Consider the following 18,270-nt stretch of genomic DNA (forward strand, 5'->3'; position numbering starts at 1 on the left):
TGCTACTTTTATCACAAAAAAAGCTCTTCCACCTCAACTATAGCGCTAAATGCTAAGGTAGAAAAGTCAAAGCTAGGGTGGATAGAAATGAAGCTGTAGCTTGTACCCCGGCTTTCTTTCTCTCAGGCAAAGACTGCCAATAATGACGAGACCACTGATTCGAGTTTTGTGCTACCCATTATCCCACGCTTAGTTTCGGTAGCATTTGAAAAGCCCCATCTTCAACGCCCTGCCTCCACCAGCATTTACATTACTTCACTCTAGCTCCTGATTCGACCCAAAGGAAGAAACACAAGAGAATACTAATGGTCTAGTTACCCTAGCTCTCTCCATAGGCCTACATGTAATGTCGCATCTCCCTACATTGAACATAAGTCCCCTACCACCTTCCGATAGACAGTACCCGGTTTCACAACCACTCTAAGCGCCTTGTCAACGCTTCAATAAAAGAGGCCTATCGATCATCGTCTGAGAGCCACAAGGAGTCATGCTAGAAAAGTTATGGGGCTGTCTCCATTTACCTTGGTATCCTCACCATCGTCGACACCTCGTTAGAAAGCCCACACCACGCACAGCAGTTTGTTTCGAGTTAAAGGACCAAGTACAACATCTCCCTCAGACTGATCGACCGGCTGTTGTGAAGCATGAGCCACAGTTTGCGGAAGGATCCTACAAGGACTCTGCACATAAGAACTCGCATCCGACAACTTCAATCCATATTACAAGATCACCATCAACTCAGTGGGACATTACTAGTTCAAGTATCATTGTCACGGCGGCTGAGAATTTAACTTCTGTGAAGCTAAAGAGACTATGGGTCTCTGTTGACGAAAGGTCCTTCTTAGGATCCGTCGCAGTAGCCAATTACGCATTCGAGAAATCAGTCATTTGCAGGTTCACGTTCAATCATTGGCATACAATTTCTGAAATTCACGCCCAATACGCATATAGCTTGACAGGCACGAACCCTCCAAATGAGGTTGACTATTTCCTGTTTACGCTGAAGCTCCCAGATGAGGTTCTTGTTCAACCTGGGATCAAAACATTCCAATGCTGCATCAAATACATAGTTAACGGCCAAGGATACTGGGACAATAACCATGGTCTTGATTATCGAGTCAGCTTCAAAAGGAAGGAGCCTTGCAAGAACTGAAAAACGATACGGGTCTTCTAAACTTAGGAAATGGCGACACAGTGTAGCTAACAGCGATAATTCCATAGCAGTAGTAATACAAAAACGACCAAATAATTTAATTTATATACATGCTAGGAACAAACACAAGACCAAGCGTGCAATTTGTACTTGGGGCACACAATTCGTATCGTTATTAGTGAACCTATTCACTGCCAGTAGGTATGCTGGAGGTATCCGAAAGCAGAAAGGATATACTAAAGATACCGTTAAAACATCTATATATCTAAGCATCTATAAGAGGTTGCTGCTATCCATGTCTACAATGCACAATTCCCGGTGTGGCCAAACACAGCAACAGGTAGGACAAGTATTATGATGCCCATAATAACATGATTTAATGCAGTCTAAGTAACACGTGAGGGCTCACCGTTGACAGCGTACGACGTCGTTTGCTACGACCGGTTGAAAATAGATAAGGCTAGTTACCAATGTCAGAATAGCTACGTTTAGTTTACAAGAGAGTTATCGTCCAGTGTCTACCGAAACCTACGAGACAGAACCTAAATTAGGCATGGCCCAGTGTAGCCAGGTTCATCCTCATACTAATATTCACCTTCAGCTCCTCCTATATTTAAATCTACAAGTTATTGATTAAGGCAACCACCAATTGTTCACTAGACCTGACCATAAGGATTTAAAGGTAGCCTTGAAAATCCAGATAGGATCCTGTCTTATCGGTTTAAGATATCTTGGAAATTCTACCTTGCTGGTGTCCAAGACACGTTTTGGCAATCTAGAGGCGAAGAAGAATATATATCGGCATATAGCAGCCTAAACTGAGTCTTGGCTTTGCTTCTATAACATGTTACGATAGATCATTCCTTTCAAGAGCCCTGTGTCTGCTATTTGCGACTATTAATCAATGCATACTTTCTAATTTTCAACCGTTGTTTCTTTTTGACCTTTAAGAATAACAAAAATTGTTCGCCAGGCTAAATCTATTTCAAAATGCCTTCAAGGTCAGATCGGCAGAAACAAAAATAGTTCGCTAAAGTCAATTATAGTGACATTCAATTGTAATAAAAAAGGGCATGGCTATAAAAAGAGGGATGATAATTTCATGGGAAGGAAAATTTCTTATTGACTACATGGTTGTCGACATGCAGGCAATGGCCGAATTATAAACAAGTGTTAGTCAAGGAAGTTGGAGGCGACCAGGTGGTCGACGCCGCGGAGTAAACGGTAAAAACGGACATAACATAACAATATGTGATACAACCGTTTTGAGGACTGAAGAGGTTTAGAACGCGAACTCGAAACCTCTGATCGTCTATAATAATATAGGGTAAGTTTTTACGCTTTAGGCTTGTAGCACCAACATTATGGTTGTGGGTGGGGGTTAACGATTTATCGATTGGGCTGTACACGGTCTTCTATTTGCGTTTCTTGTATTTCGATTTTTACGACTGGGCTTAGGCAGCTGTGCCGTTTATCACCTATTCCACGAGGTGCACCTGTCATCACTTGGCTGCCACAGTAATTAGATCCCTGTATCAATTCTGATTAGCATGTTTACAAATTATGCACCCCTCGATGAAAATAGTCGCCGTGGCGCCACTATAATGATGGCATGTGTCATATCCCACGTTTTCGCAACTAGAATTCCAGAACACACTGCAATCAAATTGAGTTCATGACAACTGAGTAAACGCCCTAATTGGTATTCATACAGTGTAATTATTAGAATGACTCTTCATCTCTTAATTTCTCTAAGTGGCATAAAACTGCAATGGCACCACAACAGGGGAGCCAGCCCGGCTAAGTTGAGCAAATCAGGTCGTACAAGCCAGCTTGTACTCCCGTTACTATAGAAGACCAGGAGCCAATTATGCTAACTGGGTCGGATAGCCGTACAGGAGTGGATATTGGCGAGTTACTGAGGAGCAATGGCGTTTCCAGATTTGCCTCGGGCCACTCTCTTTGCAGCCTTCTTGTACGTGGGTTCAAGTGGGCCTATGTTGCAGCCTTGCGCTCAAAGGGGAATTACAATTCACGGTTGGCTGCCGTGTAACTTGACTACTTTATAATTCTGTTCCCTGGCGGCAAGCTCTCTGCATGTTCTGGCTTTTATTTTATCTCCAGCCCGAACCACTCCCCTTAACGACATCTCTGACGTGGCCATCGGGAACATCTATACGCTTTTAGAGAGCATGTTGAGCCCAGTCCGTGTATTGTGAAAACAGCCCTGATTCCTGTTAGATGCAAATTCCCCTTGGAGAATTGTTGATACTCAGTTCATGTTCGACGAGACGAGTTTAGGTGCAGGCATTGAGCTAGCCATAGACGCGACAGGGTTGGTTTCTGATCTCTCTGCCTGGAACGGTAATTTTCTTTGGAATTTCGAGTCACCGACGAAATCTAGGCACTAGGTTTCATAGAGCCGGGCTTCACTAGTATGCCTGGACCAGAATGTCCGATATCAGTTAGCGTCCTGGTTCGGAGTGCGCAATTTACTAAATCTGCTAGACGTCAGGTCTTCGAAAGCTTCAGGGGTGACAGAGCTGGAGGCCATCAACTGTCGATAGGATGTGGCTTTGGATACGAGGAGTTTGACTTAAGTGGATAACATCGAGATTACTCTACCGTACGTATCTAATAACGGGACATCATATACCCACGGCAAGGTCATTATGGGGAATCACTTTGATAAGTATCTAGCTAAGTCCATGACAAACCTTATCGAAGCTCAGATCTACCAATCTCCCCCCTTTCTATAGGATAGCTGGTTGGCCTTTAGACATGCTAACGAATTTGCCCAGTTCTTCCCTTATTAAAACCACGTAGAGTGGACTATCCCTACTGCGGATGCCTAAACTCCGTTGGCATTATTAAAAAAAGCACAAGATAATAATTATGGCTCTACCCTTTTCATTAGCTATCTCAACCTCTGTCAACCGGAATGTTTTTCCTTTTCCATTTCTAGACTTGAGAACCTTTCTATTGACTTGCTACCAACTGACGACGACTCGTTAAAGGCGCAAAGGTATGTGAAGAAGTACATTGACTACGACTTGAAGCTTCTGCTTAAAGAAGTGCAATTACCCTATAACGAAGCTCTACGAATCCCCGCTCTGTTTAAGAATATTACGTATCTCTAGCCATCTAATCTTGATGGACTCCCCCCGCACCTACATAGGGTTACTGCTGGACAGAGTTAACTAATTGCTTTTCTTCCAGCTGCTGTTAACGATGTTGTTATCGATCTAATCATGTGGCTATAGAGCCTTAGAGTCCAATCGTTAATGATTAGGATAAGTTTGAAGAGGCGGTGCGAGACGTGTATAGCCAAGCAGGGAAAGAGGTACATTTCTTTGATGATTTTATGTCCTATCACGTGAATGGAGGTGAGGTCCACTGCGACACTAATACCCTAAGAGATGCAAGAACCAAATGGTGGAGCTAAAAGCCCATACAGAGCTGCAATGCACAATTAATGTGTAGTTAATAGTAACTGCTGGACTAATAGCATGGCATTAATGCCTCTTAAAGTAACTGAATATTTACAAATGCTGTTAGTCTAGGTACTTATATTTATGGCGAGCTAGTGACCACGTAGAGGAGTATATATATTGATTTTAAAACTTCCAAATACTCTTAATTTTAACTTTTAATCCATCTTAAGATTGTATATTTTACTCCATGGAGTTCACAACGCTGCCCCTAGCCCCGGTATTTGATAACGGGATATGTGATTGTTTGGAGATTAGCACGATTTGGCTAGGTATAGTCGTTCATAAAATATAGTTAAGCTTGATAGTATGCGCCGTTCGTGTCGATGATATGCTGGAAAGTTATACGAGCCGTAGACCACAAGTTTCTGCTACATCCTGCATTTCGAGCTTTCTTTTGGCCTGCGCACTTGACTTCTTAATCTGCCACACTACTGTCTCATATACCAGCATTGTCATAGCGGAGGCTGGCATAGCACCGATTAAGCTAGTGCCCATACCAGAGTATAGGGCACGCCAGCCTTCTTCCCGCAGGATCGTTTCAAGCGTGCTTATAATGCCCTGATTCAGTCGGGGAAATCTCTCCCATGTTTTCCCTGCATTGCAGACCTTTCCGCTTTGTAGGCTACTTTCAGATATCAATAGGCCTTTGCCATCCCTTGCTCCTGCTTGTTCAGCTGTTGATGAAGGGTATACTCTCTGTTGCGTTTGTAATCTTGTTCGAACAACTTCGTGCGGATATGTGACCATAGTTGCACACGCTTTGCTCGCCACGCTAGCTGTTAGTACCCCTAGGATCTGGAGGCATTCCTGGCCTTCATGCCAACTTCCAAGCCCTGATCCCGTAAAGTACATCTTAAATTGCTCATATAATGGAAACTGTATGGCTAACTGTGTTACACCAAGCAGAGCTGGAGTTAGCCCCGAATAAAACGAAGCAATACCTTCCCGGCAGTACATCTTCCGAGCTACGTCCATGGCAGACGTATAGTCTCTCGGAGTATTCCTCGTAGATGTACTTGACTGAGATATGAGTCTGGTTTTGATAACCCATAATGGATTCGTGAGTACTGTAGAAACGGTACCTCCAGTAGCCGCAGATAGGCTTGAGCATACCCACGTCTGTTGTTGGGCGTTTGGCAGAGATTAGTACTACCCGCAATAGTTTCCATAGAATGGATAACAAAAATAACTTACTGAATACCTTCTTTAGCGAGTCATTGACCTTCTGATATACTGTGAAATATATGGCCCCCCTAGGGATATTTGCTAGTATGGTCGGTCCAAGTCCCTGGTACATACTAATCAATCCGCCTTGATGCCATATTGCTCGCCCAGTGCCAATGAGACCTCTCTCTTGCAATGGACGTCGTTTTCTGACAGAATCAAGCGTCCACAGTTGGAGCCCACCTCTTCCTTGTAGTTTGACTTTTATGACGTCCAGAGGACTTGTTACGATGCTGGAGGCTATCGCACTGGTTGCCCCGGCAAGACTCCGAATCGAGTTATCAGAGACGCGGACTATCAGGTGTTCCAGGTGGGAAAGGCGCGGAGCTGGTTCATTTGAACGTTTGTTATAATCATGAATTTTGTTATGTCCTTTCTCGTTACTCTGTAAACCGCCAAAGGATGGCTCGTAACGCTTAGAAGGCATTGCGTCTTACGGGAGTAAACACAGTGGGGGGTTGTAGTGCAGATGGTCGTTTAGTTCGTATCTTTTATTACAAATAGCGAAATATGTAATTATACCTATCCCCTAGGGAGGCAAAGGATTCCCACTGTGTAGTGCCGGTTTATAGCATATTCACTATCATAAAATGGTTTCCCCCCGGTTTTGGTTAGAAGTGGAACAGCTGACAAAACTTCGTGTCCTGCCATTAACCAGCTCAATATGAAGTGGAGATGTATGTAACGTATGTTATTTAACTAAGCGTCACAAAGTGCATAGCTTATGACGACTTTTGCTCATCCGGAGCATACTAAAGAAGCAGGTTTTAGGTGATGCGGATTTTGTAGGCTGCCACACTAGTGACGTAGTTTTACAATGGAGGAGGAGCGGGATGCAACCGCCCGATGTTGGCTTCAGGTTGCAATCGATCGGTCCAGGCCATCAGAATATGCACCATCGTCCTCCCATGCTTAACGTGCATAATAAGCGAGTGCTCCAGACAAGCGAGTGCTCTACCAATTTACACCTAAAGACCCAAAAAGAGAAATAAAAATACTATAACCTATCTAATTAATTAAAATTAATTACTATATTATTCCCTATTAATCTTAATTACCTCTTAATAGGTCCTTATAATATACTTAATTTTACTATAAATATTATATTATTAAGGCTTTAATCCTTATAACCTTCTTTAATTACCTCTTAAGGATTTAGCTATTATTTATATATTAATATCTATTTAATTAAATATTTATAATACTTCTATTATAATTAAAGCCCCTTTTTTTTATATTATAGTTTTTTTTCCTTTTTAATATTACCTTATTATCTTATTTTATTATTTAAGTTATTAATTCTATTTATATAATAAGGCTATTTTATTTATAAGATTAATTATTAATTTCTTAAAAAACTTAATAGCTTAAATTATTAATTTAAATAAGCTACTTTTATAATTTTTAATCCTTTTTTATAAATATTTAAAATGCAATTAAGCCTTTAGTACTATCTTTAGGGTCCTTATAGTTTAAGGGGATAATAATATTATAACCTTAATAGGAGGTATTAGAGTCTATAGCTATATATTAAGCTTTAAGATAATATTTTTTAAGTTAAAAGGAGTAAGCCTAGCTCCTTTAAAATCTCCTTTAATATTACTTTTTATAATAATAGCTTAATAAGTAATATAAAAGGTAAGAAAAAACTTAATCTTAATAATATAAGATATAAAGTATTTAATTAAATACTTTATTTCTTAATTATAGGCCTTTTTTAATAGCTTAAAGCACTTTATATTAAGAGGCTAAAGTAGGTAAAAAGTATAAGTAAGTATATAAAATATAATAATCTTATTCTCCTTATAATATCCTTTAAATTTAATAAAATAATAATTTTTATAACTATTAAGGATTAAAAGTTAATAATAATTATTTATTTATTTAGCTATAGCTTAATTAAAATACTTTAGCTATTTAAGACTTAAGTTATTATTAATTTATTTATTTTTATTTAATATAATAACTTAATTATTTAAGAGGTTATATTCTTTATATTAAGTAGTAAGGTAATATTAGCTTATATTAATAATAAATAGTAAGATTAATTAACCTTTTATATTAATCCCTTTAATTATAATAATCTATTTATAATTTCTAAGCTATACTTATTTTAATAACCTCTACTTATAAGAGCCTATAATAATTATTTTAAGCTTAATTATATCTATTATAAAGCTAATCTTATTAAAGTTTTAAATATTATTTAATTAAATATTATATTTTATAATTATATTCTCTATAAATTAAAATTAATTATAAATAATAATTAAATCTTTATATTTAGCTTTTTAATAATTATATTTATAAAATTAATATATTTTTAATTTTAATTATTATTTAATAAAATTATAAGCTTATTACTTATTAATAGGTAATATATTATAATTAATATATAAAGAATTTATAATTTCTTTTATATATAATAATTATAAAAGAAATCCTTATAAATTTAAATTAAAAAGATATTTTATTATTATATTTTCTTTTTAATTAGAAAATAATTATAACTTATTAAGAGTTTTATACTTTAAAAGAATACCCTATTAATAATAACTTAAAGTAAAGCAGTTAATATAATATATAGTTATAGCCTTTTTAAGACTTAATTTTAAGTTGCTTTAAAGGGCCTAAAGGGTAAGAATAATCTTAGCTTTATTTAAAGACTCTAGTATATTAGGTTATTAAGAAATATCTGATTGAAAAGTGATAGTGTAGGTTGAGGGATTTTTAGAGCACTCGCTTGTCTGGAGCACTCGCTTATCATGCACGTTACTCTCCTTGATATATTTATTACGTAAGCCTCTATGCTGTCCCTCTGAGACAGTTATCGTGGCGCCCCCCCCTCCATTGGAGATGTCAGGCGACAATATTTGTCTTCTACAGTTAGTGCTGGCTTGCCACAAGATACAGGGTCCTCGAGATATCCGGTTCCAAAGCCATGTGTGCATCTCCTCTACTGTTTGCCTTCCAATCTCTAATTATCATCAATCTCAATTTACCACAGTTATAATCAGTTTAAAGGCTATTATATCGATAAAATGGACGACCCGATATGGACTTGGCCAGCCTGGAAATTCGGCATGAAACAAGAGGATTTGTTCACCAAGCTCCACGACCAGTACAATACCTACACGATCCCTATCCAAGATACTGAAGCTTTTTATTGTGACATAGCCGAAATAGCCTACGAAGCGCAGACGCCAGCCGAATTTCACCATTTAGCCAACCATCGCAGACAACGACGTCTCTCTGAATTAAAGAAGTCTCTTGAATGCGCAAGTTTTTAAATCATTGGAAACCCAAAGCTTATCGAGATGCCTCATTGGGAACATGCAGTCCAGCTTTTCCAGACAAACTCGTTAGACTCCCTCGTTCGATACTTCGCTTCTTACCTCCCAACCGACCACATTTGGCATGCGACATGTCAAGATTCAGCCGGAGCAACCGCTCACGCTTTTCCCATTTCTCCTTTAACGAAGAGACTTCACAAGCGCAGCAAAACGAATGAGGCGGTTGACCCCGGAAGGCAGACCTTGGTGTTGTCATCGTCGATGGTGTTTGGCCGCCTATCAGCGAAAGACGAACTACCGGCGTCGGACAAAGCCTTAGAATCTACTTGCCTTGCTGCATTGTCCTCATTCTCAGAAACGGCCATTAAGCATATTCGACCTCATGAACACAGCGCCTACATCAGCCAAGGGGTAGCTGCGTTGGCTGCTGGTGAAGGCACATCGACCATGTCAGATTTCGACACATTTACAAGAACTCAAGTTGTATTGTCTCGTTGGGTGTATTCTTAATCCTGCACTGAGAAGAGATTATCTACTAAAGTATCTCTTAAGCAGGTTGACCTTGGAAGGAAGTATTCAGAAGGTCAGAGAGAGCGTTGTGTCGATTCACAAGTGAGCGCATTCCCCGAGATATTAGCATCTTTACCTTCAGATTTATCACTTTCAGTGTCTTTACGGATTCCGGTCGCATCAGATGGCACTTTAAAAGTTTTTAATGGCGTTACCACGGGATTGAAGCGCAAACGTTAAGCAACAAACCTCTTAAGGAAGCTTTTTCGTCTTCGCATATTCATATTGTACCTTAAAAAGACACATAATCTCTTTAAATGACATTAAAATTGGAAGATCTAAGACTACCCCTTTCCCTAGGAACTATATTATCAGTCTTAAAATCTTAGATTTAAAAGTTCAGAGTCCAGGATGAAATCATTAAGAGTTAGAAACTTAAGAACTGGCATCTCAGGATTTAATAAAATTTAAATAGATGTAAATTTTACATTCACTAGTGGTGCGCACTGGTGACACCAATTAACACATTATTGATTAGGGCCAGGTCTACACTTTAGGCAAATCCGAAGATCTTAGAATTCCAAGCCCTGTACTCCCGGAGAACCTTACTAGCATGTGGCTTATAGGATGAAGAGACGATAGAGTAGATTATACGTCAGGATGATGGTGATAAAGATGCAAAATAAGCTAGCATCCTACAATAAAATACGTAGTACGCACGTAGTTGACAGATACTTTGATGGCTGCACTACGTCACCTGCTCTCAAACACTGGGTATAATACCGACCCCTCTATTTTCAACCAAATATTATTGAGGATTACGATGCCAATAGGAACGGAAAATTGAATAAATCTCGACCTGGTCCCTTTTTCAATCACTCACTTATCCATAGTCCCAAATTGCTATCATGGACCAACCAAAGACATCCAAGCTCAGTACAGAGAATAACAAGCGTCTCCTAAATCGTTATGGGATAGTTCCGCGCAGAGGGAATCTTCTTCATCACCAGTTAGAAGTGAGTAAAAATTGTGTGCGTCTACACTTGGTATAAACTAAGCTGACTCGGTATTAAATGGAAGGAAAGGAAATTTTTTGATTCAGGTGATTTTGCCCTCATGCAAGCTCATAGGTCTTCTGACATCGGTATTATCGCAACTGGTAGCGAACACCCCATTAGACGGGATATATCGGCCCCTCTATGTTCAGTACCAGGGTCTAGCAATCTTGGTGAAAATGCTGATCGGTCTTTGTTGGCTGAGAAGAAGACTGGCGAGCTAGAGCTTACTACCCACAGCCACCTTCAACAAGAGACAGAAGCCCAGCAAGAGAACGAGTCTTGTGAAACAAAGCAGGAACGAGGCGTTTAGATGTGGGCCACTATAGCTTAGATAGCCGAGGGTCTAGCCAGAAACCAGAAATGCAATGGGATCAGAGAATATCTATCTATTAACCGAGAGGATTGAAGATGCCAAGAACTCTTACGCAACTCAATCGTAATCGGAAACACATAACTTATATCAACTCATAATAGTTATAAATGATTTGACTACTATACGCTACAAATATTTTGTTTTTTTGCTGTATTTCCAGAATTCAACTTGGTATCACATTCTTCGTAGACAAGTGTAGCCACTCGCAATAGAGGCCATTAAGAAAGCAGTCAGATAGACTCACCGAGACCAGGTAGGGGAAGCTATATTGCTACTCTCATAGTAAATGGCTACATATCCGGTGCAGGATTAATCCTGAATTCAAACTTTTTTATAGTTCATTACCCAATGTCCTTTATTTTAAAACGACAGGCGGAAAGTCCTGGTAGTCCTCGATGCGTTGCGGCCCACCTGATCGGATATATAGCAGAGACATCGTATCAGTAACACCAGAAACACAGGGTGGAAATTTAAGAAATGCTTAAAGCCGAAATATAATTTAAATTTATTATTAGACACCTAGTTCATGACGTCAAATCATACCTAAAATTTATATATTAACAGTAGCAAATAAATAGGCAAGCTTCTTCTACCCACTTCCAAATATGACCTGAAATTGCCAGTTTACCCCCGCAATAAATATCTCCTTATATCGTTGTCTCAGCTTACTGCTTATTGTAATGACGGGCCACGGTCAGGATCATAAAAGAATAATTAGATAATATTACTACGTCCTCGGCAATTTCACCTAGTCTTTCACATGCCGGACTTTCCACGTGCTTAAACCAAGGCATTCCTGAGTAGGGTAACATCAAATGCAATGAAAGGTCCCAACAAATCATATCAACTACACTCAACAAAACACAATGATATCATAACAATAAAATCTTATCAAAGCATGAATTCTTTTTAGCTTAAATGTCGCAATTCCACACTCGGTAAAGAAAACGGCTCCTAAGCTAGAACATCAATCCAAACATCTTCCCTGTAACAACGTCTAAGGATATATGCCCGCTACCATGGCCGGAACATTGTCATGGGACTATATCTTCATTCGCGCATCCATATTTTTCTTGCACCTTATCGCACCACTTAGCGTTACTTATTCATTAGTCAGCATGCTAGTCCGTCTTCCATTTCAGTTACCGCGAGTACTACAGGCCTGGCTCGCTCTAGAGGCTCTTTTCTATTTGGCTGTCTATCTACCGCTGAAAGAATACCGCCAGAAGGCCACAAAACACCCCGCCCCGCCCTGCCGCGATGATCGTCGGAAGTTTTTTCTAAAATGCCACAAGAATATTCCCGACCCGGCTCAGTACCTAGGAAAATGGTTCCGGAATGCGCCAGCTTCCGAGATAAAGCGCGATAATGTCAAGGACTTCTTCCGGTGGGCGTTCTTGAACACGGGAGATCGTGACCCATCCCATGACGAAGAATTAGAAGAGTACACCCAAGAAGTAGAGAAGCTGCTGAACAAGAAGCTAGAGCCTGGCCGCGGAAATGTCAAATGCCTCCAATTGACACTTGAGAAGGTCGAGATGTTGCATCGGAGCTTAACGTGGTATCTAGTAAGTTAGCCAAGGCAACTCGCCTAAGTGCTGCCTACTGTGCATCAGGTAACTAACTCATTTCGTGCTATTCTATAGTGCGTATACGTTGTCGACACGCTAGCTTCGATCTCTTTACGATACCACTCGTTCAACTTTCATTGCACGTCACTTTCGCAGTTCTTCGCCGTGTTTCCTCTACGCCCCTTCACACTATTTACGCCCTATGTTTCTCCAGCGAAGCATCTCACTTACTGGCACCGTCCACATACGTCTAAGACAAGACTACCTGTTCTCTTCATTCATGGCATCGGCGTTGGACTTTACCCATATATAAACTTCTTAGCCGACATAAATGGTGTCATAAATGAGAATCCTTCTGATGGACAGGTCGGGATTATCGCAATTGAAATTATGTCGATAAGCTCTCGGATAACATACCAGGCGATGTTGAAAGAACAAATATGTAACGAAATTCGTCGTATATTGACCGCACATGGGTGGGAGAAATGTGTCTTGGTATCACATTCGTAAGTACTATCCCCTCGAAAAGTGATTTAATCCTCTTACTTATCGACATTGGCGGCAATAAGTTACGGGAGCGTGGTGGCCGCGCAACTCCTCCGTAACCCGGAGATCTCACAAACCATTGGACCCGTCTTGTTTATTGATCCCGTATCTTTTCTACTTCATCTGCCTGACGTGGCCTATAATTTTGTACGGTATCTCTGTTCATAACCTGAAGGTATTAGCTAAGTTCCAACGTTCTAGGTATGTAGAAGGCCAAGTCAAACCAACGAGCATTTACTCTCTTACTTCGGTTCCAAAGACATAGGCATCTCTCACACACTATTCCGCCGTTTCTTCTGGGCGGACAACGTATTATGGAAAGAGGATATCCAAGATCGCCCGGCGACTGTGGTCTTGGCTGGAAGAGATTGTGTAATTGACACAAAAACAATTCGGGCATACCTGCTGGGCTTAGACAAGTGGGCCCTGGTAACTACAGATTTGATGGACCGCGGAAGGAAAGACGAAGGATTGGATGTGATCTGGTTCCAAGATCTGGACCACGGCCAGGTATTTGATGAAAAGAGGACGAGAAGAAGTTTAGTAAAGGTTATCTGGAACCTCTGCAAGCAATAGGAGGTAGCGACAGAGGTATTTGTTGTTTGGTTCGGTTTAATTGGCAACGACCCCTCATAGTAGTTTGATTGTGGCCTTATGAGGTCTTGAAAGCTATGCACTATTTTACTTGGGTATATGAGAGCCCATGCTGGCACATTCAAATCCGGCTTTGTTTACGAAGGATCCATTGCTACTTTCGTCTTGTCCTTGTTGCAGCTCGTCATGATCCTGTTCGAATTTTGTCCGTACCTGTAATTTAAAAATTCCCATGCCCTACTTTCGAAATAGTTTTACCTCGGAAAGTATAGTTGAAAGGTCAAGGAGGGGACTAGATAGTAAACCTTACCGCACGCCGACCCGACTCGTGATTCCATCAATCTACATTAAAATGTGTGACACTTTGCCTCAGCCTTCTCCGCTAATGCCATGCATGATGTCAAGCTGTGCATCGTCTAGGGTTTGAGTTTAAAGAACCACATTCGATCCTGCACTTTCGACAGCGTTGGCATGCTTTCGCCAATATGATCTGCGAGTTAGCAGATAGATATACACACAGCATGGAACTGGGTAGAACTGTCATTGTACATTTACTTGTACATAGAATCTCTAACGCAGTGATGGAAAAGTGCCGCAAGATGAATACGCACTTCTCCGGTACCTTCTCGCAAGCACCCTTATACTGCAAAGAACGGAGCCGTGGAAGAACTGGAGGCAACAGAGAAGCTAGGCGTAGAATTTAACGCTTTATCAGAGCTTGTTGCATTTCCAGGTGAATTATGTGAAATGGTTGCGTATCGCTTTTCGAACCAGTATTTGAGGGAACCAAAATGAGGGAATGGGGGTTAGTAGGTAAGCTAAGGGGTGGATGAAGAGCGATAACAGGGTTGAGAAAAAACGCTAGGCGCTACATATTGAATACTGTTGAACTGGAACATTTAGTATGGCCAAAGGCCACTTTGTTATTCGATGCTCACACAGAACGCCTTGTTGCTAGTCTTACCCTTCAATAATACGGCATAGCCGTGCGGGAGCCTAGACATATGACTAAGAACTAAGTTTTGAAATTTCTGGCTTCCGGCTCCGCTTCCCATTTGTTAGATTGTCGTGCGTATCGGTGTCAACTTTTGATCGTTTAACACCTCCTGTAAAAGTAAAGGAGTTGTGGTACTATGCGGTACAGGTAAAGGGGTCGCCAGTCACGTAATGCCTTTATTGTGCCACACTATGAAACCTACAGTAACAGGGGTTATAATAGTTATATGTAAAAGGATACGCTCACCTAAATAGCGTGCCTCGTAAGACTTTGAGTGGTACGGTTTGCCATTAGACCTTCTATCTTAAAAGTGTGACAGTTCGCCGTAACGCGGTAAAAATTTAGTTACGAGATAAATTTATCGTCACCAATAATACGCGACGAGGTTCGTTTTCGTGATTTGCCATCCGTTCTTTCATTAGTTACATCTCTCCGTTTAATGGGTACAGCTCTAACTATGATGGTTGGGTTCTCAATACATAAACTAGTCCGTTCTAATTTGATGTTGGCACAGTCGTAGAGCGCAGTACCGAGCAAAGCGAAGTGTTACGTCTCTTAATAGTGAAGAGAGCGGGTTAGGCGTACTCAGGTACAGAAGTTATATTGATAGCTGGTGGGCTAAGTGTACTATCTAGTGCTAAAGAGTGTATATATACTGATGGGATCCTCTAAGGGATCGCTCAGGATATGGCATTGTGGTGATCCTGTATAGACGTGATCTATGTGTGATTGATGAACTCGTGAAGTGAATTCGCAACGAAAGTGGATCAGTTCGCACGAGTCTTTGTGGAGTACACGTGACGTAACTGCTAGGGTGGTAACAATGACCTGACAAGGTATCCTGCACTTAAGGACATAGTAGCCGTTTACCTCCAATCTACGTTATGGCCTTTGTGTATTACTCGACTTTTATATATCTTTTTGCTTCCTAGTTTACTTTCCTATTTACCATTTTCTCCTGTGTCTTCTGCAATTAGACAAACGAAAGGTAGCTGGGTCATAGTCCAGCCTTCTGGTCAGTCATGAGAAGTCAATCCTGAATTGAACCTTGAGAATTATAAAAGAATGTTGAGATGAAGAAAAAGTAACCAAATTAAGTCCACTGGTACTTTTGTCGGATGAAGTCAGCGCAATGCTTCATGCTCCCTGGTCATTGGAAAAGGCAATCCATGTTGCATATTGACATGATTTCTAGAGAGAATGATTTGATCCTAATGCTGGGAGTTTGCTGTAGATGGTCCAATTATGCCCCGATCCGGTCGCGAATATAGCTCTTGAGTGCTAACGCTGATTTGCTGCCCAGGTTTCGTGTCCAGGTTCGGTACGTATCCCCATGCTGGAGAAGGAACAGTATGATCAAGGCTTGTTGATGGCGGCCTTGAAGATTCTTGCCAAGTCGTGTTCACAAACTTCGTGCCGTTCAGCTGGAGTTGAATATCATGTTCGCTCATTCCACATCGATAGAGAATTTCTCGAAGCTGCTGGTTCTCCCCATGAAGCATCTCCACCTTTTTGTCGAGGTCTCGAGCGACTTTCTGCATGCACTGGAAGAGCATTTAGAAAAAGATGTTATTATTGTTTTTAAGCATTGATAAACGCTTTTTGGGGCTAATAATTTAATATCAAGAGCGGAAAGAGTAATAGGTACAGGGACTTCCCCCACAATGCGGCTCTGTATGTAATATGGAAATCATCCGAGGTTTTATCAAGTCAATCGTCTACACCGGATATAGTTCTGAGTCAATGGTGTATCATGACCAATATATCAGTAACTGGTGCATGTAGATATGTACAAAGGGTCAAATTGTCCATTTCTCTGGCATTAACACTGTCAGTCAGCTGATCGATGCAGTGGCTATGTGCTTCCGCACGGCATCATCTCAAGACACAGCAATCAACTGTTTCCACGACTGATACCATCTCCTTTCGTCCTTCGATTCTCCATCCAGCGCTCTACACTCGTTTAGCTTACGACCTCAAGACTCCCCAAAGCTAATCTGAGAGAGACCTTGTTAACGCTCTGCACATTGGGGCTGCCCTCTAGTCGAAGTGGAGCCAACATGAAGAATAACTCGAAGAATTAGGCTGTATCAACGTAAACTCACTTGGCTACATATAGATTAACCATCCTACGAAACCGGGGTAAAATTACTCCGCTGGCGCGCCCAGTATCATCTTCATGAACTGGCTATGGACCAGCCACCGCCACAAGTGGTAATGTGACGTTCGCCTCGTCTGTGCGGCTGAAGAGTATCGAAAGCTCCTTATTAAAGTATGTTAGTGTAAGACGAGAGTTTTTCGACTTAGTCAGAAGCATTCTCGTCGGACTGAGATAGAGTCACTATTAAATTCACGATTAAATGCTTGCAGTTATTTTTCTCACTATCTTCTACAAATTACTATCTATGTAGGAGACAAATGTGGAGCATGATATAGCAACGGTGTACCGTGGGCGCATATAACGAGATATCGCTAGTTTAGCTGGAAAACTAAATGCACTACTGGACAGAGAGACCGGGTGGAGAGCAGTTAAGCTTCAATAGCCTGTAGCAAACACTGAACCGACGGGCGCAATGAGATTCCTAAGGTATTAGCACGAGGGCTAGGCGATGGGAGACTGTATGAAGAAACCGCGGATGTCGGCAGGCAAAAGGTCCGTAGATGTGTGATAAAAGGCCCAGAACTGTCCATTTGTTCAGTCAGACATTGTGTTACTATTCACTGTATAGACTTGTGTGGGACTAGCCATCGCTGAGATACCATTGTGGCAGCTTCTACTTAGCCTTGCATGGAAACCGAGACTATCCAATTAGACACTATCACTCACATTGATTATCACCAGAAACAGGTAAGCCTTGTTGTGAGGCTTGCGCAACAAGGATACTGTTGCAGCTGATCTGAGACATTGGTAAGCACTAGTGAAGTGGCTTACCTGCCGTCCCAATTCAGCATGGGTTCTCACAGTGTCCAGCGACGGGCCGTTAAGGCCGATGAAACCACCTCTTATCCGAGGATCCACTACATAGTAAGAGCTTACAGCCAGCTGAAAGACCATGCGAGTAAAGCTTCCTATTAGCAAAACTAAACCTACGTTGGTGAAGAGAGACTAAGCAGCAAAGGCAGAGGAACCACAACTTCTATGGAGACCAACGTTCGGGATTGACCCCGGTCTCGGGCCGTGATTAAATGGTTGCAACGGCCGAATGGCTGAGCCTACAGGCTAACCAAATCAAGCATTGCTCCCCCGCGACTGTCCAGGGTCTGATGTACACAGTGAAACCCACACTCTTCAGCCGCGCAGCTCGAGGATTATTCTAATTGGTCAGTTTGGTATCACACAGATTCGTGGCTTGGGCTAGATTCATTTGATTCAGTTATGGCTTCAAGCTGAGAGAGCTGAAATGTCTGTATTGATTACTACTGTACGAACTGGTTGGACTATCAACTCGCAAAGGTT

General features: G+C 41.1%; 7 protein-coding genes across 7 annotated transcripts; 4 read left to right on the plus strand and 3 right to left on the minus strand.

Moving 5' to 3' along the window:
* Positions 1–487: 487 nt before the first annotated feature.
* FGSG_11641 (uncharacterized protein) lies at positions 488–1,153 on the plus strand (the record flags this gene model as incomplete). The annotated part of the gene is made up of 1 exon (XM_011317271.1): positions 488–1,153. The coding sequence occupies one exon, from the start codon at positions 488–490 to the stop codon at positions 1,151–1,153; it is 666 nt and encodes a 221-aa protein (XP_011315573.1).
* A 3,833-nt stretch (positions 1,154–4,986) lies between these two features.
* Positions 4,987–6,298, minus strand: FGSG_11605 (uncharacterized protein; the record flags this gene model as incomplete). The annotated part of the gene is made up of 4 exons (XM_011317272.1): positions 4,987–5,535; positions 5,603–5,796; positions 5,842–5,880; positions 5,947–6,298. The coding sequence occupies 4 exons, from the start codon at positions 6,296–6,298 to the stop codon at positions 4,987–4,989; spliced, it is 1,134 nt and encodes a 377-aa protein (XP_011315574.1).
* Positions 6,299–9,188: 2,890 nt separating this feature from the next.
* Positions 9,189–9,914, plus strand: FGSG_11642 (uncharacterized protein; the record flags this gene model as incomplete). Its single annotated transcript, XM_011317273.1, has 2 exons — positions 9,189–9,662; positions 9,720–9,914. 2 exons carry the CDS (start codon positions 9,189–9,191, stop codon positions 9,912–9,914), a joined length of 669 nt encoding a protein of 222 aa, XP_011315575.1.
* Positions 9,915–10,582: 668 nt separating this feature from the next.
* FGSG_11643 (uncharacterized protein) lies at positions 10,583–11,042 on the plus strand (the record flags this gene model as incomplete). Its single annotated transcript, XM_011317274.1, has 2 exons — positions 10,583–10,690; positions 10,755–11,042. 2 exons carry the CDS (start codon positions 10,583–10,585, stop codon positions 11,040–11,042), a joined length of 396 nt encoding a protein of 131 aa, XP_011315576.1.
* Positions 11,043–12,124: 1,082 nt separating this feature from the next.
* On the plus strand, positions 12,125–14,092 carry FGSG_11600 (uncharacterized protein; the record flags this gene model as incomplete). Its single annotated transcript, XM_011317275.1, has 4 exons — positions 12,125–12,673; positions 12,752–13,182; positions 13,432–13,732; positions 14,069–14,092. 4 exons carry the CDS (start codon positions 12,125–12,127, stop codon positions 14,090–14,092), a joined length of 1,305 nt encoding a protein of 434 aa, XP_011315577.1.
* Positions 14,093–16,024: 1,932 nt separating this feature from the next.
* FGSG_11601 (uncharacterized protein) lies at positions 16,025–16,875 on the minus strand (the record flags this gene model as incomplete). Its single annotated transcript, XM_011317276.1, has 2 exons — positions 16,025–16,357; positions 16,786–16,875. The coding sequence occupies 2 exons, from the start codon at positions 16,873–16,875 to the stop codon at positions 16,025–16,027; spliced, it is 423 nt and encodes a 140-aa protein (XP_011315578.1).
* Positions 16,876–17,395: 520 nt separating this feature from the next.
* On the minus strand, positions 17,396–18,050 carry FGSG_00001 (uncharacterized protein; the record flags this gene model as incomplete). Its single annotated transcript, XM_011317277.1, has 5 exons — positions 17,396–17,496; positions 17,641–17,710; positions 17,746–17,856; positions 17,905–17,919; positions 18,039–18,050. The coding sequence occupies 5 exons, from the start codon at positions 18,048–18,050 to the stop codon at positions 17,396–17,398; spliced, it is 309 nt and encodes a 102-aa protein (XP_011315579.1).
* Positions 18,051–18,270: the final 220 nt, after the last annotated feature.

Source organism: Fusarium graminearum, chromosome 1 (genome assembly GCF_000240135.3).
Source record: "Fusarium graminearum PH-1 chromosome 1, whole genome shotgun sequence".
Classification (NCBI taxonomy): Eukaryota; Fungi; Ascomycota; class Sordariomycetes; order Hypocreales; family Nectriaceae; genus Fusarium; species Fusarium graminearum.